General features: G+C 40.3%; 1 protein-coding gene across 1 annotated transcript in view; it reads left to right on the top strand.

Annotated features, from left to right (window-relative positions):
• The window catches only part of TRIM44 (tripartite motif containing 44), a 110,425-nt gene that overhangs the window by 19,583 nt on the left and 65,747 nt on the right, over positions 1 to 25,095 (top strand). The window contains exon 2 of the mRNA XM_032413906.1: positions 2,643 to 2,720. Coding sequence (XP_032269797.1) covers positions 2,643 to 2,720 — 78 coding nt within the window. The remainder of the gene's footprint in view (positions 1 to 2,642; positions 2,721 to 25,095) is intronic.

The raw sequence follows: 25,095 nt of genomic DNA on the forward strand, positions 1-25,095 counted from the left end.
ACAAGGCACATCTGCCTGCAAAAGTGTCGTCTGCTTCTGAGGGATGCCTTCGTCGTTCTGTGTCTTTTCTGCATGTTTTAAGGCACAGTTTTGGTGCATTCCTTTCTGTTCTCTAGAGCCAGGGGGGAAGTCATAATATATCAGGGCTTTTGCTGAAGAACTTAAAATGGGCGCTGGCAGCTGGGATGTGGGGGAAGAGAGCTTTCCAGGGACGAGTGACCTGCTTGTTCAGCCAATGAGAAGCAGGTTACAGAAATGATATCACCAGACAGGCTTTATTGTCTGATCATCTCATAAAAGCAGGATTGTGTCTGGCAACTTAACCCTTTTTTAGGTCCTTCAGGTCTCACCCACTCTGGTATGTGACCTCCAGATTCTTTTTCCCAGCTGTCTGCTGAGAGATCACAGAGATTAAAGATTTAAATTGGTGATGAAATTTGGAGAGTTGTAAACCATCATTTTAAAACTACAAATTATTAAAATTTAGAACCCCAACTAGAATGGGAATGTCAACTACACTGTGTTTGGAGAGCACATCTAAAGCTCCCCATCTAATCATGTTACACCAGGCTTTTGCTGGATAGACTTGGGAAAAGGAGTTAGAGGGAAAACAAGACTGAGCCTTTAGTCTATTTTAATCTACATAAAGGGGTCTTAGTAAGAATTTCCTGTTTTAGAGGAATTGGAATTGGTTCTGAAAATTTGGAAAATATTACTGATTCTGAGACCAATTTTGACTAACAGATATTTGTAGTGTTTGTTTATATTTTACCTCTTGATTATTCCTTCCCCCATAAAAAATGTCAGTCATTTTACTTCTTCATGCTTCCTTTCATCACTGGTGAGATGCGGGTGATGATCCTACCTGATCCTACACAGGAGTTGAGATAAGAAAATAAACTAATTTATGTGATTTTGGAGTGTGCTACGCACATGTATTATAGTTAGGTCATTCATGTCTTAAGATTGCATGTTCGTTCATTCATTTGTTCAGCAGACTTTTTCAAATCGTTCTTGATGCTGGGCACAGATACAGAGATAGAAGCTGTAGTTCTTACCCTTAAGGAATTTAAAACGTGGGGCGCCTGGGTGGCTCAGTCGTTAAGCATCTGCCTTTGTCTCAGGTCATGATCCCAGGGTCCTGGGATCGAGCCCTGTATCGGGCTCCCTGCTCAGCAGGAAGCCTGCTTCTCCCTCTCCCACTCCCCCGCTTGTGTTCCCTCTCTTGTTGTGTCTCTCTCTGTCAAATAGGTAGATAAAATTAAAAAAAAAAAAAAAGGAGTTTAAAATATTGTGAGGCAGACAAACAATAATAGAAATGTCTCATGAATCTGTTGCATTTACCATGTTCCAGGCCCTTTTCTGAGCACCTTAGCATATATTAGTTCATTTAATCTTACTATAATGCTGTGAAATAAGTACTGTTATTAGCTTCATATTACAGATAAAGAAATAGAAGCATAGAGACGCTAAGTGACTTGCCTAAGGTCGCACAGCTAGTTGGTAGAGTTGGGACTTGAATCCAGGCTGTGTGGCTCTAGAGTCTATTCTCTAAATCTCTGTTGACCAGTACAGTAGTTACTAGCTATATATAGCTCTGGAGGACTTGAAATGTGGTTTGTCTAAATTGAATTGGACTGATTTTAAAGACTTAGTATGAAAAAATGTATCTAATATCTCATGTTGAAATCACATGTTGCAGTGATAATATTTTGGATATACTAAGTTAAGTAAAATCTGTTAGAAATTAATTTCACTTTATTTTTGTGGCTACTAGAAAACTTAAAATTACATATGTGGCTTGCATTTGTGGCTTAACATTTCTCTTGGACTGTGCTACTCTAACTCGTTATAATGCAGGGGCACTTGGGTGGCTCAGTCGATTAAGCGTCTGCCTCTCTCTCTCTCAAATAAATAATATCTTAAATAAATCGTTATAATGCGGTAGTAATAATAGGAGACGTTTGTTGAGCACTTACTGTGTGCCACATACTGGGCAATACCTTGACACTGTTCTAGTTAAGCCTCAAAATAACCCTGTTTATTATCCACATTTTAAGAAGGGGCAGGAGGTTTTGAGAAAGTCAGTAATTTACCTGAGGTTAGTCCACTCGTTAATGACAGACCCCAAATTTGAAACCTTGTATGTCTGACTCAAAAACCTGTACTCAACCAGTACACTGTAATACCATTTCCAATTAAATCTTAGGGCATTTTCTTTGTTTTTATTTCTATAAGAATATTTAATACTGCATACTTCTGTATCTGGTATGTAGAAGTTCAAGATAAAAATCACTAGGTCATAAAGTGGACATCCTAGATCAAAATCTCTTTTCAGAGCCTCAGCTCTCAGTGAACACTGGCACAGTTGAACCCTAAGATGAAGCAGTGAATCAACCTGTACAAATTGCATTTAATTTTCATTCCAATGGTTCTCTCAGATCACTGGGCAATTTATGTCATGACCCTCTTTGTCCAATAGAGAGAGGAAGAGGGGCAGTGGAGCTTTCCTTAGTCATTCAGTTCTCTTGGCTAATAAGAAGAAAAAATTGCTTTCCATTTCATTGTTTCATGAAATGCTGTTTGTGTTTGAGAGAGCAACAAAACGCTGTCTAATGATCCCTGACTTTTCTTTCTTTTAGAGCAAAGACTCAGGCGGACTGAAGGCGGCTATGATAGAGTTGGTGGAAAGGTTGAAGTTCAAGAGCTCAGATCCTAAAGTAAGTATTGTTTTGGAATTGATTGGGTATTGTATTTCGTTCTCCTTGAGCTAAGTTCGAGGGATGTTAATGATCATCTATCTGAACATCGCATTGAGATCTAATTAAGCCCGCCTATCAGAAGCAGTGTTTTAATATGCCTAGAGATAAGTCATCTGTTTTTTCCCTTCTCTGTTTTATGACTTACAACATATAATCATTAATTGTTTTCCCTGAACTGCAGACAAGTGTATTTTTAATCTTCCTTTAACAGGCCTTTGAGACTACTGTCATCTGTGTCCATTAAACTCAGTCAAAGGCATCCAAGGTACTGATCATCTTAATGCTGGGGACTGGAACAGGCTCCAGACCCATCCAGTTGGTGTTCAGCACTAGTGTCTTGTCTTTCTCCCACTTATAGCAACCAGCGGCCACGGTGAATGCTTTTGTCCTCATGACCTGGAGTGTGGTCTGGGAAATGGTTTCAGCTTCCCAGCTTTCTTTGCAATATGTTGGGAGCTATAAGATTGATATTCTGGGAGACTCCATAGCGGGGTGGGGGTGGACTGGGATCTGAGCATGCCGGAGGGAATCTGACTAACACAGCCTCCCTTCTCCTACCCATAGACTTCCTGTGGCACTACTGGATATTGGTCCCAGCTGGCTCTGCCTGAGAGTCAAAGCCTTTTACAATCCAATAGGGAAAGGAGCACAATTTTGTTTGATTTTTGGTATCCCCACCCCCTTTCTTTTAATTTAAAGTTCTTTATATGGGGAAAAGACTAGCATTTCTTGAGTACCCACTGAGAGAGCCAGAACACTGTGCTAGGAGCATTACATATCTTTTTTAAAAATTGTGGTAAAATATACATAATGAAATTTACCACTTTAACCATTTTTAAGTGTATAGTTCAGTGGCATTCAGTATTCCCATTGTTGTCCAACCATCATCACCATCACCATCCATCTCCAGAACTTCTTCAGTTATTCCAAACTGAAACTTTCTGCCCATTAAACACTAACTTCTTTTTCTCCCTCTGCTCTTGCATACTTGTGATTTTTGTAACAACCTGGTAGAGTAGCTTATTATTCCCATTTTATTGATAAGGACACTGAGGCTTAAAGAGGTGGGGCCATTTGCCCTGAATCTAGTATAATTTATTTATTTATTTTTTGAATCTAGTATAATTTAGAGCTGGGATTCAAATTGACTCCAGTACCTGTGCTCTTTCTTTTATGTCACATTGCAGACCAAGCACTGGGGTTCATCTCCTTTCTACCATCTAATCCCGTTGTGCCCCGATTTTCTAATCTGAAACAGTATCGAGGCGGAGCCACAGACAGTGACAGGCTTTTCAGAAGGTGGCTGCAGTCTCCAATCTACTAAATAACTTTCTCTTCATACAGCATTGGAAGTATTGGACATTGGTAATATCTCTTGCCTTCTGGTGTAGTTAGGACTCCAGAGATAGAGGGTATCTTGATAGAAAAAAGTTGGTGTAACCTTTATCAATTTTCTTAGCTCAAAGTAGAAAGACCCCTGCTATAAGTAGTTTTCCTTTAGTGAAGATGAACTAATTAATTATTAAGGATTACTGAAAGCTTTTTTTTTTTTTACCGAGTTTTTCTGGTTTCTGGGGCAACAGCTATCCTGAAGGAGACAACTGTATTTTCTGTTTCTGCCACACCCACATGCTTGTAGGCAGTGAAGAGCAAGAGGATGTATACAGATTACACTGAGTGGCTTCTGTGCATGATGATAATACAGGTAAAGTGCTTTGGGGTCCTTTATGAATGCATAGAGTGCCTCTAATAGGAAACTTGCCAGAGGTGAAAAAATTGAGTGGTCCCATGAGAGCAGCTTGTAGAAGTCTCAGGATTTTCCCATGGTGCATCATGAGCTAAAGGATATTTCTTAGGACCAGACTTGATCTTGGATATGTGCATACACACCTCTTTTATCTTCTCTTTACCTTGTCCTGAATTATTTCCACCAATCTCCTTTATTTTCAGACCCCGTTCTGGTCTGCCATATGCATATACTGTACATACCTGGAGCCAGCTTGAAGAAGGTCCAATGTCATTGCAGAATGACTGCCAGATCACAAACAGGTGGGGGGGGTGGAAAATGGGACACTATATACATAGTTTTTGCAACAAATAGTTGTCTTCCAAGAGAAGTTTTTAGTCTGTTCTGCATTCATTCCCTCAGAACTCTACCATCCCTTTTTTAAGTTGGCCTATTTAAGAAGGGCAGAATCTCTCAGGCTTTATGACCTGTCATTTCCTGGCACAGGAGCTTTTCATAGAAGCACTGATTTCAGTCATGGAGCACTGAGTGCTATCACTGCCTCACTTCCTCTAGAATTCCGTAAAGCATCACAAAGCTTCATTAGTCCAGACACTGAAATCTACTGGGGACTGAGTTAATTTTTACCTCTGAGTTTTGTCAGAGAGGAGTGGAAGATGACTAGATTAACCATTTTTTAAAATTATAAAATAATATATGCTTATAGATTAAAAAATACAGATATTCATAAAGGAAAAGTCAAATAAATTTCCCCCAAGCTAACCACTATTAACAATTTGGTGTGTAACCTTCTAGACATTTTTCCCTGTGGAAATATACCTCTAAGATTTTTTTACAAGAATTATACTGCACCTATGGTTTTATTACACAGAATATTTTGGACATTCTTCTGTGTCAATAATGTAGACTTAATTTTTCTTCTTAATGAGAAGCCTCATTTTGTCCAAAATATTTGTCACATGCCCTTTTTTCTTCCAGACCAGTTGTTCTTAACCTTTAATGTTCATAAAAATCACCTGGAGAACTTACAAACTACAGAGTGCTGGGCCCACCCCCACAGTTGCTGATTCAGTGGATCTGGGGTGACTGGAGGCTATGCTGACCCTGGTGATTTTCCTTCTCTCTTGTTTTGATTTTTTTTTTCATTCCTTTCAGCAAATGGCCAAAAGAACCCTTATAAATAAGTCTAAGTGATTTCAACATCAAAAAAAGTGAGATCCATAAAAATCCAGGCTTAGAAAACCAACAAATTGAGCGGAGGTAGCAGAGGAGCAGGGGAGAGGAAAGGGAGGTGGCCTGCGGCTGCTTGAGAGGACAGGATTCCTGTAAAGTGCCATATCCAGCAGAGAAGCAGCAGGGCCCAAAGAGTGAGAGGAGTTCTGGTCAGGATTTACAAGGATCAAGACTCATGCCATGGGACAGGAGTGGGTTGAGTTCTAAAACCAGAGGAACAACAGGAGACACCAAATCCCAGCCACTAGGGGTGAGCCTGAGGACAGGAATCAGAGCCAGTGGTGGTTGGGAAATAAGGCACAGAACCAGGTTAAGTTGTGTGCATGCAGTACTGGGTTTTACCCCAAAGATACAAATGTAGTGATCCGAAGGGGTATGTGCACCCCAATGTTTATAGCAGCCATGTCCACAATAGCCAAACTATGGAAAGAACCCAGATGTCCATCAACAGATGAATGGATAAAAAAGATGTGGTGTGTGTACACACACACACACACACACACACACACACAGGAATATTATGCAGCCATCAAAAAACCCGAAATCTTACACACACACACACACACACACACACACAGGAATATTATGCAGCCATCAAAAAAACCGAAATCTTACACACACACACACACACACACACACACACACACACACACACACGAATATTATGCAGCCATCAAAAAAACCGAAATCTTGCCATTTGCAATGACGTGGATGGAACTAGAGGGTATTATGCTAAGTGAAATAAGTCAATCAGAGAAAGACATGTATCATATGATCTCACTGATACGAGGAATTCTTTTTTTTTTTAAAGATTTTATTTATTCGACAGAGAGAGACACAGCGAGAGAGGGAACACAGCAGGGGGACTGAGAGAGGGAGAAGCAGGCTTCCCGCCGAGCAGGGAGCCCGATGCGGGGCTCGATCCCAGGACCTGGAATCATGACCTGAGCCGAAGGCAGACGGTTAACTACTGAGCCACCCAGGCGCCCCACGAGGAATTCTTAATTTTAGGAAACAAACTGAGGGTTGCTGGAGTGGTGGGGGGTGATAGACATTGGGGAGGGTAAGTGCTATGGTGAGCGCTGTGAATTGTGTAAGACTGATGAATCACAGACCTGTACCTCTGAAACAAATAATACATTATAAGTTAAAAAAAGAGAGAAGATAGTAGGAAGGGAAAAATGAAGGGGGGGAGGTCAGAGGGGGAGACGAACCATGAGAGACTATGGACTCTGAGAAACAAACTGAGGGTTCTAGAGGGGAGGGGGTGGGGGGATGGGTTAGCCTGGTGATGGGTATTGAAGAGGGCACGTATTGAATGGAGCACTGGGTGTTACATGCAAACAATCATGGAACACCACAGCAAAAACTAATGATGTAATGTATGGTGATTAACATAACGTAATTAAAAAAAAAAAGTTGTGTGCATGCAGGTTGCTATGGTGAGCCCTGTTTTAAAGGATGCATATCTCCAGGGATCTAGAACTTTGTATATAATGGAGAGAGTATTTTTAATAACAAACAATCTTTGTTTAATTCAAAGTAGTCTTTTAAATAGTAAGCCATCCCAATGTGTTTGATATGATCCAGTTTGCAAACATATTTTTTTCAGTCATACTTTTCAGAAACATTTATTGCACAAAGTGGGATTTTTGTCTGTAGATTTCTTATATTTATGATAGACTTTAGGGAAATTAAAAGATGTAGTTAATCAGGTATGTGCATGTGCATGTCCGTGTCCATACCTGGATTTTTAAGAAATTGAAGGTATTCTGAGTTCTTTAAAACTCTCCTGTGAAGTGACTGTGCAGTTATCTTTCATAGTATACCCAATGGAAACTGAAGCTCAGAAAACACATGGAGTCCCTTCCCTTCCTTCCCACTGCCCAGCCTCTCAGAAAGCACTGAACCAAAAACATAACATGCTAAACTCAATCCAACTAACGTCTTAGTATGCAGTTAATAACAGCCACTCTCTCTGTTAGTATTGATTGCTTTTCTTTCCATCTAACATGCGCTGTTCCTTGTTCCTCTGGCTGGTGTGCTTGAAACAAACAGAAACACAGCTGTGTATCACGAAATCATACTAATCTTACAAGAAGTTATTCTCAAGAAAAGTGCCTTAAACTCAAGCCAAGTGGCTCACATTATTCTCTCAGATTGAAGTGGGATTAAACATGGGACCTAGCCATGCTAACACTGCCTAAAACATATCAGGTTTTTTTTTTCTATATTCAATCTCTGAAGGTGTTCTTACTGAAGTTTAAAACCAGAGAATTGTCTAGCAACATGAAATTAAATAGATCTGAGAATTGTTTTATTTTTATTTAGCATTTACATGGCATTTTATAATTGCAAGAGAACTTTACAGTCCATTTTAGTAGCTGATATCCTTGACATGGAACATAGCCCAGTTCTTCACTCTCCTGTGCTAATCAGACTCTTGTTAAAATGATAGGTTCCGGGGCTCCTGAGTGGCTCAGTCGGTTAAGTGTCTACCTTTGGCTCAGATCATGATCCGGGGTCCTGGGATCAAGCCCCATGTCAGGCTCTCCACTCAGTGGGGAGTTGGCTTCTCCCTCTGCCCCTACCCCTGCTTGTGTTCTCTCTTTCTCTCAAATAAAATAAGTAAAATCTTAAGAAAATCTTAAAAAAAAAAAAAATTAAAAAAAAAGACTCATTAAAGAAACGATAGGTTTTGCATGTACAAAGAGTAATGGATATAAGCAAAACCTACTTGAATTCTTGTTGTTAGTGTCCTGTTATTTACCAGGGTCAAGCCAGGCTTCATGCTGGTCCTTGCCTTGTCCCAACACAGAAGCATTCACTGGGGCAGTGTTTATGCAGCCAACTGAAGCAGAGAATTGAGCTGCTTCAGTTATCAAGTTGATTCATTCAAAAGTGTTCCTTCGGTTGGAAAGTTATTAGAATTATTGACCTATTTCTACACTTTTCATAAAAAAAAGAAGATGTAAGTAGTAATCTTGAAGGGCATTCATAGTGTTTTATCTCTGTACCCTCAAGTCCTAGCCTGGTAGTTACTAGATGATGTAATAGTAATAGATACGCATGGTAATAGATATGCGTTATCTATTACAGTAACGCTATAAAAGAAATATTATTTGTCCTTTTTTATGGAGGAACAATCCAAGGTTTAGAGGGGGTAAAGAGCTTGCTAGTAAGTGACAGGACTAGGACTTCACATGTGTCATACTTCACGTTCTTCCCCTGCACACAATTGTTGAACCCATAGATGAGTAAATATAGAAGTATGTGCTGTCCTCATTAGCAGTATGACTCTTCACTGACTATTTTTCCCTTACATTCTCCTTCCTACCTGCCTTTACTAGATAGGGCAGCCCACAACCCCAGGATCCAGGACTGGAGAATGGCCTTTTCCAACAGAAAGTATGGGGAGATGGAAAGGAGTTGTGACAGCCCAGAGCATTTAGCACTGGAAAAATGAAGAATTGAGGCTGGTGCTTCAGTAGTTTCCCATTAGTGATGGAGGACACCAGATGGGAAAATACCTGTGCTGTCTCAGGCCTGAGCTAGGCTCTGAGGCATGGAATCCACCGAGGAGCAAATGCAGCCCCTTTTCATCCTCTGTAGACACTTGGGTGGTAGAAAGAGGAGAAACAAGCTCTTTGCCCTCCTTCACCATCCCTCTGCCTTTATCAAAACAAAATGAAACAACTTCCCCTTTTACCCATCCCCCAATTATAAAAGTGTTACATGCTGTCTAGAAAATTGTGGAAAAAACAGACCAGTATATAGAAGAAGAAAAAAAATCTCCCTGCAGTCGTTTGTAAACTTTGAGTACCTCTTTTTTCAATTTAATTTAATCTTATTTAAATTCAATTGATTAATATATGGTGTATTATTAGTTTAAGAGGTAGAATTCAGTGATCCATCAGTTGTATATAGCACCCAGTGCTCATTATGTCACGTGCCCTCCTTAATGCCCATCACCCAGTTACCCCATCCCCCCACCCACCTCCCCTCCAGCCACCCTCAGTTGGTTTCCTATAGTTAAGAGTCTCTTGTCATTTATCTCCCTCTCTGATTTGGTCTTATTTTATTTTTCCCTCCCTTCCCGTATGATCCGCTGTTTTGTTTCTTAAATTCCACATATGAGTGAGATCATATGATAATTGTCTTCTCTGACTTACTTAGCATAATACCTTCTAGTCCATCCACATGAGTACCTCTTTTTTTAAATGCAGATTCTTGAGCCTCACCCAGAATATCTAATTTGGTGGTTCTGAGACTGCTTTTTTAATATACAGCCTGGATGATTCTAATGCACATGGTCAATACATCACACTTTAAGACACACCTGTGAGAAAACTGGTTAATATCATGGTGCTTTGCCTTTCAAATAGAGAATTAGTATTCTCTCTCTAGATAACTATTATTCTGTGTGTGTGTAAGTATATATACAATTAGATAACTGTATATGTTTTTGTGTGTATAGACATGCATACATAGTTTGTATCCTGCTTTTTCCACCGGACATCATCCCTTATAAACATTTTTATCATTTGAATCCACTTCAGTCTTTGAACTGCAGCTTAGAAAACTAAAATCCTGAAGGCCAGTCTGCCATTATTGCCAAATGGAAGTTTTACCCAATATGGCATTTCTGTCTTCTTCCTAATAGCATAAGCACACTCTGAGGTTTGTTTTCCCCAGACATGCCAGTAACAGTCTAAGATTATTCAGAAATTTAGTTAATGCAAAGTCAGACACACAGTCATGCAGTCAGCCCCAAGCGGTCCTTTTGAAGCATCCCCCCCTGCTAGTCAGGGTGTCTCACAGGATGGGACTAAGTGAATACATGTAGGGCTCAGTGGGAAGTCTGAGGCCATCTGCAATCCCCCGCTTTACAGCAGAGGAAACTGAGGTGCCAGGAGGCCAAGCGTTCCTGCCCGAGGTCACCCAGGCAGTAATAGCAGAGCCGGAGCAGGTTGATGGTTTTTAGGACTACAGTTCTGTAGTTCTCTCAATAAAGAGAAGTTTTCCGTTTGTCAAGGATGTGGAAAAATTGGAAGTGGTACAGTCACTTTGGAGAACAGGCTGGCAGTTCCTCAGAAGGTTAACATAGAGTTGCCATATGACCCAGCAATTCCATTTTTGGGTACACACACAAGAGAAATGAAAACATATCCACACAAAAACTGCACCCCAGTGTTCATAGCAGCATTATTCATACCACCCAGACTGTGGAAGCAACCCAGCAGATGACCAGGTAAGTAAAATCTGGTCTATCCACACAGCAGGACACTATTTGGCAGGAAGGAAGTGCGGTGTGGATACATGCTGCAATAAGGCTAACCCTCGAAAGTGGTGCTCGGTGGAACAGGCCATTCCCAGAAGACCTCATACTGAGTGATTCCCTTTGTGTGACATGTCCAGAGTAGGGCAGATTTCTACAGCTAGGAATAGACTTGTTTCCTGGGACTGAGGGAGGTGGAGAAATGGGGTGGGGGTGATTGCTAAGGGCCGTGGAGTTTCTTTTTGGTGTGATGAAAATAAAATGTTCAAATTGATTGTGGGGTGATCACACAGCTCTGAATATACTAAAGACCACTTTAAATGGGTGAATTGTATGATATGGGAATTCTATCTCAATAAAGCTGCTGAGAGAGGGTGAGAGATTTCCTTCTGAATCACTTTTGTTAGCCCTTCACTTAAAGTTCCTCAGAAGGCTAAACATAGAGTGGCCATATGACCCAGTAATTCTATTCATCACTGAATAGTCTTTCTTTCTCCTTTCTTCTAGGCAGGGATGAGGGGCAGAAACCCGATGTTAGCTTGTCAGGGAGAGGCAGTATTCTACAGTTATTACCCGCGTGGGCTCTGGATCAGACCGCACCTGGTCACATTACCTCCAGTGTTGACCACCAGTTCGACCTCAGGCAGATCCTGTGCTTCATATCGTCATGTCTCAGGTTTTTCATTTTTTTCAGCTGTGAAAGAGGGGTAATCGTATATACTTCACAGGGTCGTTAGGAAGATTAAATGAGATAATCCATTTAAAGTACTTAGTACAGCATCCTGTCCAGGGTGGCGGCTGCTAGCCTTCTCCTAGTCCTGAGATCCACCCCCTCTTCCAGCAGAAGGCTAGGGGTCCATGGGGGCAGCAATCCCACACCCATAGTTCAGGAGGCCTTCGGATCCTTGCGAGAAAAAGAAGCCACGTGTTTACAACTGACTAGATTCTATACTTAGATCAATTAACACTTCCTGGGATTAATGACACTTTAAAGGACCACTGCTACCTCTTTTGAGTGATAATAGCATTCAGATAAATTGAGTTAAATCCCCACAGTTGGAGCCCCTTGGTTTTGCTGCCTGGCTGGCTGGCTGACTCTGGGCCTTGCGTGGCTGCCTCGCCTGGGGTTAGTTCACTGTAGCTCCATTGCCCATTCAAGTTGAGGCAAATATATCTGCCTTGGGAGTTTACAGCTGTGTGTCCCTATATTCCCAATAGAAACAAGAAATCAATGCATAGAAGCAATTATGTTTATTGTTATGGAGCAAATTCTCTAGTTAGCAAAACTGCCTGGTGCCAAATTAAAAGAAAAATAAATTAAGGGTCACAAAAGAAATTAAGTGTCACATTTAAGAGACACATTAGGAGATATGTCCTCACTTTAAACACCACTGAGATTCTTGTTCTCTTCCTACTTCCCCTTCCTGCTTCTCCTGTAGCTTTACCCTTTGGTCATCCTCTTTCTGTGGGGCACCAGAGCTCTTAATTGAAGTACTGTACAAATAAGTTCTAGGCGTTTTGAAACTAGGGTAGGCATGGTTTCTGAGCTGCCTGGTGGGCTGGAGCATTGTTAGAAAGCAAAGGGATTGAGCTTTAAATGGCTTAATAAAATTAACACATTGTGATGTCCTTTTCCCCCTGCTCCAGCTCCTGTCTGCACTGACAGGAAACTTGATAATATACTCTCTGCCAAAGCTTGAAGGGCTTATTACGTGACCAACAGGGAGAGGGGAGGGGAGCTGTCAGGACACCCCCAAAGCAGCCACACTTCATGTTGCCAGTGCAGGATTGTATTTGACATTTAATTTAGGAGCCTGGGTGCCTAGATATAAAACTTTACTGTGATAATAGTGATAAAAACCACCCAGACTTATATTTAAGGGCCTCCTCTCCTGTCTCCCTTCTTCCCCTTTTCCTGTTAGTTCAACCTCTCATTCAGCTAGGAAATAAAACTCAGGTCTGCTCAAGGAAAAAGATGTTTTCTTTGATAACTTAAGGCTAGAGTTACAGAGTACAACTCTCAGTCTACCTCAGGTCTGTATGTAGATGCTTATGTGTGTATATAAAAGGCAAAATTTGAGAATCACATCTTTCCTGACTGCTTTTAGCCAAAGGACAAAATCCATCTGTAGCTGTAGAGAATGTCCATTCAACCCAGTGATTTAGTTGATGATTACGCTTTGTTGAAGGGCTTCTGTTTAATTCTGTGGCCAGTGAAATAGAATCTTTGATAGCTCCTTAATTCCTAACTCAACCTGATTAGCTAGACATTATAATCTCCATTTTACAGATCAAGAAGCAAAGATTTAAGAGGTTTAATGACCTAAGGCTAATGATGCCAATAAATTGCCTTTCTGTGATTGCTATATAGAATTGTTAGTAGTTGTAGGAGGTTACTCACTTTTACCTATGGAAGATGGGTTGGGAATAGTATACCAGTAGAGAGTTTGTTCAGACTTTTGGGGAAAAAAAACTATTGAGTATGACATGCTTGCTTTTACTATGGTGGAAGAGCACAGGTGTTGGAGTCAGATGACCCGAGTCCTCTGGCACTTATTACCTGTTGATTTGCCTGAGCCTTTAGTGTCATCTGTAAGCTAGGGCTAATCATATTATACTTTTATTACTGAGTACCCTGAGAACAGAAACTGTTGAAGAGGAGATAAATAATGGAGGATCGGGCACCTGGATGGCTCAATCAGTTAAGCGTCTGCCTTCAGCTCAGGCCATGATCCTGGGATGGAGCCCTGCATCGGGCTCCCTGCTCAGTGAAGAGCCTGCTTCTCTCTTTGCCCTTAACCCCACTCATGCTCTCTCTCTCTCAAATAAATAAATAAAATCTTTAAAAAAGAAAGAAAGAATGGAGAATGGTTAGCATGGCCTTTAGGGGCCCCAAAAGTATTTTAGCAATGGTAGTTAGTTAACAAGCCCTGTGGTTCTTAGGTAAGCAGATTGTTAGCTGCTCCAGGGATCTAATACAGTTTTAGTCTGCAGAAGAGAGACAATATGATGGAAGCAGGTTGTGAGGTTGACTATACCTACAGACTGTGTGTGGGAGCGGAGGGGCAGAATGTGACCTGTCCTTCCTGCACTCTGTGCTTTGCTGCAATATCATTGAAGTAGACTGTATCTGATTATATCAAACTAGAAAAGGCAAACATTGCTCCTTGACAGCTTGTGGCCATTTACGAAAACTGAGGCAAGGAGCTTCTGATTGACATCCTTAGTCTTCATGCCTAGGTCGTATGAGAAAGTCGTTCCTGTGTTCCTTTGGGAAATTAGCATCTGCACTCCCAAGGTTGTAGGCTCTTTCTCTAAGAAAACTAATTGGGGACTCTTTATCTGTGAAAGCTCAGTGGGGGGGTACCATATGAAAAGCACACAATAAATGTTTGTGGTTACTGTTATCTGGACCAGCAGAATAGTTCTGCCGATGTTCCTATGTGCCCAGAGAATACTAAATTCTTTTTATGTATTATTTTGTGTAAACTTCACAAAAATACCTGTGAGAATGATATTATTACCTCTGTTTTACAAATAAAACTTTCACCTTTCTGAGCTTCAGAAGCATTGAGTTAGCAGAGTCAGTACTCACATCTCTTTCTCTATCACAACAGACTCCATGAGGTTTACCATTTGGACAGCTGTAACAAAGAAGACTGAGACATACATCTCAGTGCCCTTTCCTGAGTGTTCCTAGTGGTGCACAGTTGTTTGGTTTCGATAGTACACAAATAATTGTGGCTTTGCAGGGAAAATGTTTGGATAGAGAAGTGGAATGAAGGTGGAGGGATGAGTCTTGTTTTAAAATTGCTTTAATCTTCAGCAAATAATATAGACATGCTTTGTATATTCAAGTCTAAAAGGCTTAAAAATAATTTGTTTAGTTGCCCCTGAAACTTTCAGTGTCAGTTCCCACCTCCCACTTCCTATGGGATAATTTCTGAAGCAGAAACTGTCTTTCTAGCTTATGCACAGGTTAAGATGGAAGAAAGGCAAGAAAACAAAGTGAAATAGTTCTCACTCATTCTTATTACAGGTCCTGGGTGTCTCTGGGGACTCCTTCTTCTACTTTCACATTTCTACAGGGGGGTCACCCAGAATTCTTTTTCTTTTCACTCAGGAATAGTGGTGTTCAGAAGTTTGTGATTGCTTTCTTTATTGCCACCCTGGAGTCAGGCAAGATGAGAAGCATCTAAGAAGCAAGCAGTTGTATCGATTCAAAGGGAGCCTAGCATTCCTGTTGAACTTTTCTCTGGTGCATCCGGTTCAGTGCCATGACACTGGGTTCCACATCACGTTCTCATGGCGATAGAGTCATAGCAGCTGACAGCATGAACGGGCAGCCCTGGGAGGAGGGGATGCTTGGCAGGGATGCCACAACCATAGTGGCTAGATCGCCATCTCTCACGGTAAGGGCTGGACCGCAGTCTGCTGTGACCATGTCTCTCTCAGGTGGCTTCATAGCTGATTAGCAGATTCAGTTCAAATGTTTGTTAGGATCTTTCCAATACAAAGCCTTTAGATAATATAGTCCTCAGTCTCTAATGCTGTGTGTACATGTGTGCATGTACATGTATATTCATATTTATATTTGGGGGAGGGAAAACCATGAAAGGGAGGAGATTCAGAAGAAGCATACTACAGGTTCATATGCACGAAGCCGTTGAAGAACAAGCGTACTTAGGCTCAAGGACCAAAATTTATAGTCTCAGGAAGAAGCACTTTGGCAGAAATAGAGGAAGGCTGGAGTATTCTGATTGAAATATGGGGCTCCTACCTGAGCTGAAGGTACAAGCCAAACCAAAGACTGTATAAGACAAAGCTAAGGTCTAAACACCAAGGAGGAGATAGAGGGGATCACCCGGAATCTCTTTCAGCAAGTTAGAGGTGCAAATGAGAGTGGGAGTGGGCTAAAAGGCCCTGGGGCAAGGGGGCAGGTGGAGCTAAGATGGAGCATTTGGGTCTAGAGACTGGATAGAGAGATTTAGTGGAGAGTAGTCTGAGGGAATGCAAAGAAGGGGGTTTTCATAGATACAAGGGCAGACTTCTTCAGTCAGTGTGGTGGAGAGGCAGATGTGGGATGGCTTCTGACATTTAATGTACTGACCACCATTTTGTGCAAGAGCCCAAGCAAAGGTGTCATAGTTTCTCCTCCAGATACTAAGTCAAGAGACGTGTTCCTGGTGGAGAAAATAAAACTGAGCTCCAGAATTTAGAGCCTAGGTGATTTCCTAAACCGTGGTGTTGTTAAGGGGGAAGGCAGGGAATAGGACAAGGTCTGAATGGAAGTTATAGAAGAATAATATTGTGGTTAAAAGGAAGCTTGTGTAGTCAAACTGTGTGGGTGCAGATCCCAGCTCTGCCACTTACTCTGTGTATGAATTTGGGCAGGTTTCTCACCCCCTCTGAACCTCAGTCTCTTCATTGGTAAAATTGATAGAATAATAATTGTCACCACTTGGTATCTTTGTGACGATTAATTGAAGTAACACGTGAAATGCTTAACGGTAGTACCTACTATCTGGGCACTCAGAAAAGGCAGCAGTGATAACAATGAGGAGGAGGGAGAGGACTCAGTTTGAGGCTTAATGGTTCAAGTAATAGAAAAGTATCCAGGCAGAGACAGACATCAAAAGAAATTGTGAGACTGGAGGCCTGGAGAGAAAATCCAGGTGTAGGAGCCATCTCTGTGGAGGGAGGAGTTGAATTGCAAAAGTGGGATGAAATCACTAAGATGGAAGTGTAGAGAGAAAGTGGTTTGGGCCCCAGAGGACATTTGACAACGTCTGGAGGTGAGGGGTGATGCTACTCTCACCACCTGTGTAGAGGCCAGGGGTGCTGCTGCATATTTCACAAGGCACAGGACATTTCCCCTACACAAAAAGCTATCAGCTCCAAGTATCAATAGTGCTGAGGTTGAAAAAACCCTGGTTTAGAGGAGTTTTTCTAGTCATCTAGAGAGAGTATGTAAAATTGTAGGGATGGAGCTGATAGAAAGCCAGAGGAGTCCAGGGTCACAGAAACCCTGGAAGGAAATTAAAGACTGAGGGGCATCAGTAGTGCTAAATGCTACAGACAGGTCAGTAGTGAGATTAAATAGAGTTGGCGACTAGTAGATTCTTTATTGGTGTTTATGACAGCAGGTTTTATGTGACCTTCTAAATAAGCTTGGTGGTTAAAGGTGGGAGAGAGGGTAATTGCTTGATAGGGCAGCATTGTCAAAGGAAAAAGGTTATTTTATTCTCTTTACACTTACTTTGTTTCATCTTTAGAATTTCTAAGGCAGATTTCTAGTCCCCCAAAGCCCCTCTTGTTTAGGTAACAATTGTGATTAGAGACAAATCCAGATTGGTGAATTACTGCTCCAAGAATGCAAAATTTATGCAGTTGTATCATTTTAGAGATAAAAGGAGAACTGGCTCTTCATTTTTAGTAGCTCAGGAGCCTGAGGCTCTGAGAGATTCAGTGATTTGCCCCAAGTCACATAGCTGGTTGGTTCCAAAAGACAGGACTAACACTGAGGACCTCTGACTTCTCATCCTGAGCACTCTCCTCTATGCCGAGTTGCTTTCCAGTGGTCTAATACTGGTTCTCAGGGGCTCAGTTTCCTTTTCAGTAGCAGGATGCTCTATGGAGTGGTTGTCAGAGCACTGACCTGGGAACAGAGCTGACCTGAGGTGAATCTTTGCTCCATAGTTTACCTGCTGCATAACACTGGCCAGGTGACTTAATCACTGTGGGCTTCAGTTTCCCTAACATAAAATGAAAATATCATTGCCTACTTGAAAGATGAGAAACACATATGTAATAGCCTCTGGCACACTGCCTACACGTGGTAGCTCTTTATGTTTTCATTTTCATTATTCATAAGGCCCTGTCTTTGTCATGGATTAAAGGACAAGAGAATGTCCAATGACGGAATCAGGCCAAAGTTAGGCATGCCTTCTCTTTTCACCCAGCATCGCTCCTAACTCCATCTCCCACTTTATTATATGAGCTGTATAATGAGGGTTAATGCCACTGTGCTTATATAATGTCCTGAAGCAGATGTCCCTCTAACATACTGTAAGGATGTCCATTTCTCATTGATGAGCCTGGTAGTTCTCTAAAGTAAGTGGCTTCACAGTTTGGTCACTCATTGGATCACCTAGTTAGATCTTTTTTAGAGTTTTTCAAGACACTAAAATCTGCTCTTTTGAGGAGCCTCAGGATGACTGAAGCTCTCATAGGAGAACCTTCTTTTTTTTTTTTTTTAAAGATTTTATTTATTTATTTGACAGACACAGCGAGAGAGGGAACACAAGCAGGGGGAGTGGGAGAGGGAGAAGCAGGCTTCCCACAGAGCAGGAATCCCGATACGGGGCTCGATCCCAGGACCCTGGTATCATGACCTGAGCCAAAGGTAGAGGCTTAACGACTGAGCCACCCAGGCACCCCCATAGAAGAACCTTCAAATGACAGGAGCAGCATGTGCTAAGTGCTTGGCTGTTATGGAAGCCATTATTTTAATGGGCTTAAGTTGAAAAGGGCTTTAAAAAAAACTTTGATTTCTTATAGAAAAGGGAAGTCAGATTAGGAAGGATCTAGTATTAACTGGGAAGGCAAAGAATGAAAATGTTGACATGCTTGAGATGAAGGTTCAGGTGGAAGAACTATCCTGCATGGCCCTTTGGATGGTCACTCCACCCCCATGCGCCCCTCCCCCACGTTCTCTAGGCTCCATTTCAGTGGCTATTTAGTTTTCTCTTTTGATTGTATTAATTTTTTTAAATAGACTTTTTTAGAGCAGTTTTAGATTCGAAGTTGAGCAAAAAATACTGAGTTCCCATGTACCTCCTGCCTCCACACTCTTACCCTTATCCACTATCAACATCTCACACCACAGTGGTAGATAAATTTGTTAACGATCAATGAACCTGTGTTGACTCATCATTATCACCCAAAGTCCGTAGTTTACATTAGGGTTCACTTTTGGTGTTGTATATTCAGTGGATTTGGACAAATGTATAGGATGTTATCTACCATGATAGTATCATACAGAGTATTTTCGCTGCCCTAAAAAATCCTCATACTCATCTTTCCTTCCTTCTAGACTTACGATATCTATGGAACTTTTTGCTATCTCCATAGCCTTTCCAGAATGTCATATAATTGGAATCATACAATGTGTAGCCTTGTTTCATATTAAGTTCTTTAATTTAGTAAGATGCATTTAAGGTTCCTTCATGTCTTTTCATGGCTTTCTAGCTCATTTCTTTTTAGTGTTGAATAATATTTCATTGTGTAAATGTATCGCAGTTTAGTCATCTGTTCACCTAACTTCAAGACATCTTGGTTGCTTCCAGGTTTTGGCAGTTATGAATAAAGCTGCTGTAATACCCATGTGCAGGTTTTTGTTTGGACACACGTTTTCAACTCCTTTGGGTAAATACCAAGGAGCATAATTGCTGGATCATATGGTAAAAGTATGTTTAGTTTTGTAAGAAACTTCCTAACTATCTTCTAAAAGTGGCTGTACCATTTGGCGTTCTCATCTCTCACCATTGTGCTCTATATCCTCGTCAGCATTTGGTGTTGTCAGTGTTTGGAATTTGGCCATTCTAGTAAGTATGTAGTGGTACTTTACTGTTGTTTTAATTTGCATTTCCCTAATGACATACGATGTTGAGCATCCTTCCTGTGCTTATTTGCCATCTGTATATCTTTGGCAAGATGTCTGTTCAGGTTGTTGGCCCATGTTTTAATTGGATTCTTTGTTTTATTATTGTATTTTAAGAGTTCTTTGTATATTTTGATAACAGTGCTTTATCAGATGTATCTTTTGCAAATATGTCTGTGGCTAAGTCTGTGGCTTATCTTCTCATTCTTTTAACAGTGTCTTTCACAGAGAAATTTTTAATTTTAATGTAATCCAGTTTATCAAGTATTTCTTTCATGGATAGTGCCTTTGGAATTGTATTTAAAAAGTCATCACCATACCCAAAGTCATCTAGATTTTCTCCTGTGTTATCTTTTAGGAGTTTTATAGTTTTGCATTTTACATTTAGGTCTGTGATCCATTTTGAGTTAATTTTGGTGAACGATGAAAGTTCTATGGCTAGATTAATTTTTTTTGCACATGTGTGTCCAGTTGTTGTAGCACTATTTGTTAAAAAGACTTTTTCTATTGTATTGCCTGTGCTGCTTTGTTCAAGATCAATTGACTGCATTTATGTGGGTCTATTTCTAGGCTCTGTATTCTGTTTGTTGATATATTTGTTTGTTCTTTCCTCAGTTCCACACTGTCTTGATTACTGTAGCTTTATCATAAGTCTTAAAGTTAAGTAGTGTCCTCCAACTTTGTTCTTTTCCTTTGATATTATGTTGACTATTCTGCATCTTTTGCCTCTCCATGTAAACTTTAGAAGCATTTTATCAATATCCACAAAATAACTTGTTGGGATGTTTTATTGGAGTTGTAGTGTACCTATGGATCAAGTTGGGAGAACTGACATCTAACAATATTTAGTGTTCTTATCCATGAACATGGAATATCTTTATATTTATTTAGTTCTCCTTTGATTTCTTCCATCAGAATTTTGTAGTTTCCCTCATACATATTTTCTTAGGTTTATACCTAAGTATTTGATTTTGGGGGTACTAATGTAAATGGTATTGTTTTTATATTCAAATTCCAGTTGTTCATTGCTGGTATATAAGAAAGTGATTGATGTTTGTATATGAACTCTGTATCTGGCAACCTTGCTGTAATTGCTTATTAGTTCCAGGAGTTTTTTTGTCAATTCTTTCAGATCTTTTACATAGACAGCCATGTTATTTGTGAGCAAAGACAGCTTTATTTCTACTTTCCCAGTCTGTAAACCTTTTATTTCCTTTTTTGTCTTATTGCACTACCTAGCACTTTCCAGTATGATGATGAAAAGGAGTTGTAAGAGGAGACATCCTTGCCTTGTTCCTGATCTTAGCAGGAAAACTATAGATTTTCACTAATTTTTTTTTTTTTTAAGATTTTATTTTTAAGCAATCTCTGCACCCAACGTGAAGCTTGAACTCACAACTCCAAGATCAGGAGTCACATGTTCCATCAACTGGGCCTGCCAGGCACCCCTATAGTTTTTCATTATTAAGTGTGATGTTAGCTGTAGATTGTAGATATTTTTCATGAAGTTAAGACAGTTTCCCTATAATCTGGTTTGTTGAGAGTTTTTATCATAAATGGATCTTAGATTTTATCAAATGATTCTTCTGCATCTATTGATATGATAATGTGATTTTTCTTCTTTAGCCTGTTGACATGATAGGTTATATGAACTGATTTTCAAATGTTGAACCAGCCTTGCATACCTGGGATAAATCCTGCTTGGTCATGCTGTATAATTTTTTTATACATTGTTGGGTTCAGTTAGCTAATATCTTATTGAGGATTTAACTTTTTCTTTAAGCTTCATTTATTTTTAAAAATTACTGTTCAAGAAAAAATAAGTGTTACACATTATTATAGAAAATTTGGACTGAAAGTGGAAAAAAAAATACTCTTAATCCCATCACTCCGAAGTAATCACTCTCCATCATTTTGGTGTATTTCTTACAATCTTTTGTAATAGAAATATTAATAACAGCAACAGTAAATGTTATTATTACTTCTTTGGGTGGATACAGAGGTAGAGACCCCATGGTGCTGTATTTACACAGTGGAGTAATGAAAGGAGGTAAAGAGGATATACATGACTGCTTTTGTCTGCATTTTCTGATGAAGATGAGAAAATTGGTTTAAGGAAGAGATTAAATGGTCACTTTAATAACCTTTTCTTTTCTCAATACCCCCATTGTAAAATCCAAGCAACTGAGGCTTCTAACCAGGTTGTCAGGAAAATATTTGACCGCACTCAGAATGTTAGTAATGGAATGTAGTTCATAGTTCATGTCTGCTGTATTTCTAGGCTGCTGTGGATAATTTTCCAAGCCTTAGGAATGAGCATTGGTTTTATTCACGAATAGTGGCTATTCTTCTCATACACGAAAGATCCTGAAAAAGGACTTTGTCCTTATCTCTTCCCTCACCTGCCCTCACTGGAGCCTGATAGAGATTTGGAAAGCACTGTCTTGGAGCAAAATGCCAGAATAAATACTGGAGGCTGTGCAGAAGCCTTAACTTTGAGATTCCCAACCTGAAAGTTTCCATGGACACTGGCATGTTGGGAAGGCACTCTGCTGGTGGGAGTGAAGACAGCTTGTAGCATCTGAAAAAATTGCATTTCCTGCTTTTTTATTTTTCTATTTTAGAATAGTGGCCATTCAGAAGAGAAAAGGGGGAGTAAAAGTGGACTTCTTGACCTTTTGGGGAGGTATTTAGAGTCCTCACAAACTATTTCATACAGTTCACACTTTTTAAGATCGTTTTTGGAGTAGGCTCCTTTAAACTTACTTGCAAGGAATTTGGCTAGTAGAACAAGTATTTCTGAACTCTTCAATCAACTAGACTCAAATGTTTTTCTTTTGTGTAGCTTCCTGCTCCTGACCCTGTTCCATCTTTCTCAGTTCATGTCAGCAACACCTTTCTGGAACAAATCTTTCTTAAGCTATGATGCTTTCTAGCTAGTATGCCTTTTTTTTTTTTTTATTATTAAATAATTTGCCTATAATAGAAAACTAAATAAAATCTTAGTTTTCTACAAGCCAGCTAGCTAGGAGTTAATGGCTTGCAACCCATGTCAAGCACATTGAATGGTGTTGTTTTTAAGTATAAGCTCTTAATTCAAGGTTTTATGTGTTTAATTATGTATGTGTAGAGTGCCAGTCTGTATGCCTCGTGGGTCCAGCCTAGCATGGAAATATTAACTACAAGATCATATAGAAAGTAGCATGGGATGAAACTTAAACTCTTCGGATGTGTATCATTTATCCCAAGATTCACTTGGAGGGGAATAACATCTCAGTGGGGATAATAACAGAGCTGCCTGTTGACCAAGGAAACATCTCAGTTAAGAAGAAATAAGTTTGAAGAACCTGAAGCAGGCAGAAAGGGATCATAACAGGCAATATATTGTAGCACAAAGTATACTGGACTGGACCAAAGGAAAGCTGGTTTCTAAGCTTGACATGTATGTGTGTGTGTGTATGTGTGTGGCCTATAAATTGAGGAGGTTGGACTCAGCTCTAATGAGAACAGTCAGATCTTCACTAGTTATGACTGTTCACATATAAGCCACCCAATTTTGCAAATTATAATGCTGTGTTTAAGTAATTTTAGTAAAATGCTATGTTTAAGTAACACAGATTTTCACCCTAATACGACGATAACAAAGATATATCAAATGGCTTGTAACCTAGGACTTTAAAGTTTCAACAACTTAGGGGCCAGTTGACCAAAGGGAGGAAGCTCCTATTAGGGTTTCATTTGTGTAGAGGACCCAGGTATCACAGGGGAGATTTTGCTGGAGGCCACTACCAGTGCCCTAGGAATTACTTTGAGGAGGGGGAGATTTTTCTTTTAACCAGAGTAGTTCTACTTTTGGTTCTGTTATGATTTAGGGTTCTACATTAAGATTTTGTTTAGGGTAAGTGAAGTTCTGTGCCTCTAAAAAAGCTTGTTCTGTGATACACCCAGGCTTCTCTTCTCTGCATATGTAGAATTTTCTTTTTACTGACACTGTATGTAATACAGTCAGGAGTATCAGACTGTCACTCTCACCTTTCAGGAGCTGTAGGATAGAGGCTGAAGAAATTCTGAGAAACCTACGCAGAAATGATGTCAGTGGCTCTCAGGTAGCAGGGGCTGACAGAAAGGGTCTGCTGCTCTTGGAGAACCGTGAAGTTTGTAGCAGAATGGAGTTTTGATGGCAGGGAGGTGAAATGAAGCTTGAAAGGGAGTTTTGAAAGCTGTTTCGCTCCTGCCATTGGTAAGAGTCCTTTCTCCAGAGTACTCAACCTACTATATGCCAGGTCCCCCAGGGAGTCTCTCCTTTGGCCTCTGAATGTGAATGGAAGCTATGACCCAGAAATTTGTTCTTACCATTTTGAACTAGGTTGGAGAATATCTTTTTGTTGATTAGTAGAGAACGGGGGTGAAAAGGATAAAGGTTTTAGAGAGTAGATTATTCTGCCTTCAGTTCTTATTTGTGGCCTGATCTGTATAAGATAAACTGTACAAAATAAAGGTTGAGAAATCTGTGTAAAACAATGGGAAATAGAGAATTTGATTTTCTTTTTTTTTTTAAGCCCTATGATTTAGTCACCTACTGCAGTCTGGCCACACCTTTCCTGACTGATGTCAGCTTCTGACCTGAACCACATGTGTATGTGAGGGCTAGTAAAATAGGTTGCGAGTCAGTTTTTATTGTGTTCTCCATTTTTAGTCACTTGCAACTGTTAAAGAGATTTTCGCAGGCATTCAGAAAAGTTCATCTCTTAGCTAAAATTTGCTAGGTTTAGTCTCTAAGAGAAGGTCTTAGGTCTTTATAAGACCTAATTTATTTCAGAGTTTGAGATCCATTCATAAAAGGTCATCATAAAGCATAACAACCTTGAAATAAACACACTAAAAATAAAAAGGAATTACATAAATAAGCACAAATCACAGTTCTCAATCTGATACAGAATTTGCGGGGACATTAATAACATTTAACACTCCCCCTCCCCTTTTCCTTCGCACCAGGGAGAGTACCTGCAGAGAGTATAATGAATTCCTGAGGGCTTATGTCACTTAGTCACTTGATGTGTGAAGAGAGACTGTCCTTCAGGCCTTATTTTGTATGGACGTTCTTATGGCAGTGTTACAAAAGCTGCTTAAAGTATCAAGCCTCTTTCAGTTTTTAAGAGGCTAATTAAAAATGGCCCCATCTTCCCCTTTTCTGTAGACTTTCTCTTCCTCAGTCTCCTTTTTAGGTTTTCCCAGTTTGGCTTTCCTTCCCAGAGACTGTTCTAGTGAACAGAGCACCAGACTGGGAGCAGGAAGATTGGTGTCCCCGGCATCTTCTCCAGGTGCCCTGCAGCTGCGGCTGTTCCCTTATCTGGCAAAGAAAGGGATTCGCTTAGGTGACAGCTATTTTCTCCTTCCTCCTTCTGTCCACTGC

This window comes from Phoca vitulina, unplaced genomic scaffold, assembly GCF_004348235.1.
Source record: "Phoca vitulina isolate PV1807 unplaced genomic scaffold, GSC_HSeal_1.0 scaffold16, whole genome shotgun sequence".
Lineage (NCBI taxonomy): Eukaryota > Metazoa > Chordata > Mammalia > Carnivora > Phocidae > Phoca > Phoca vitulina.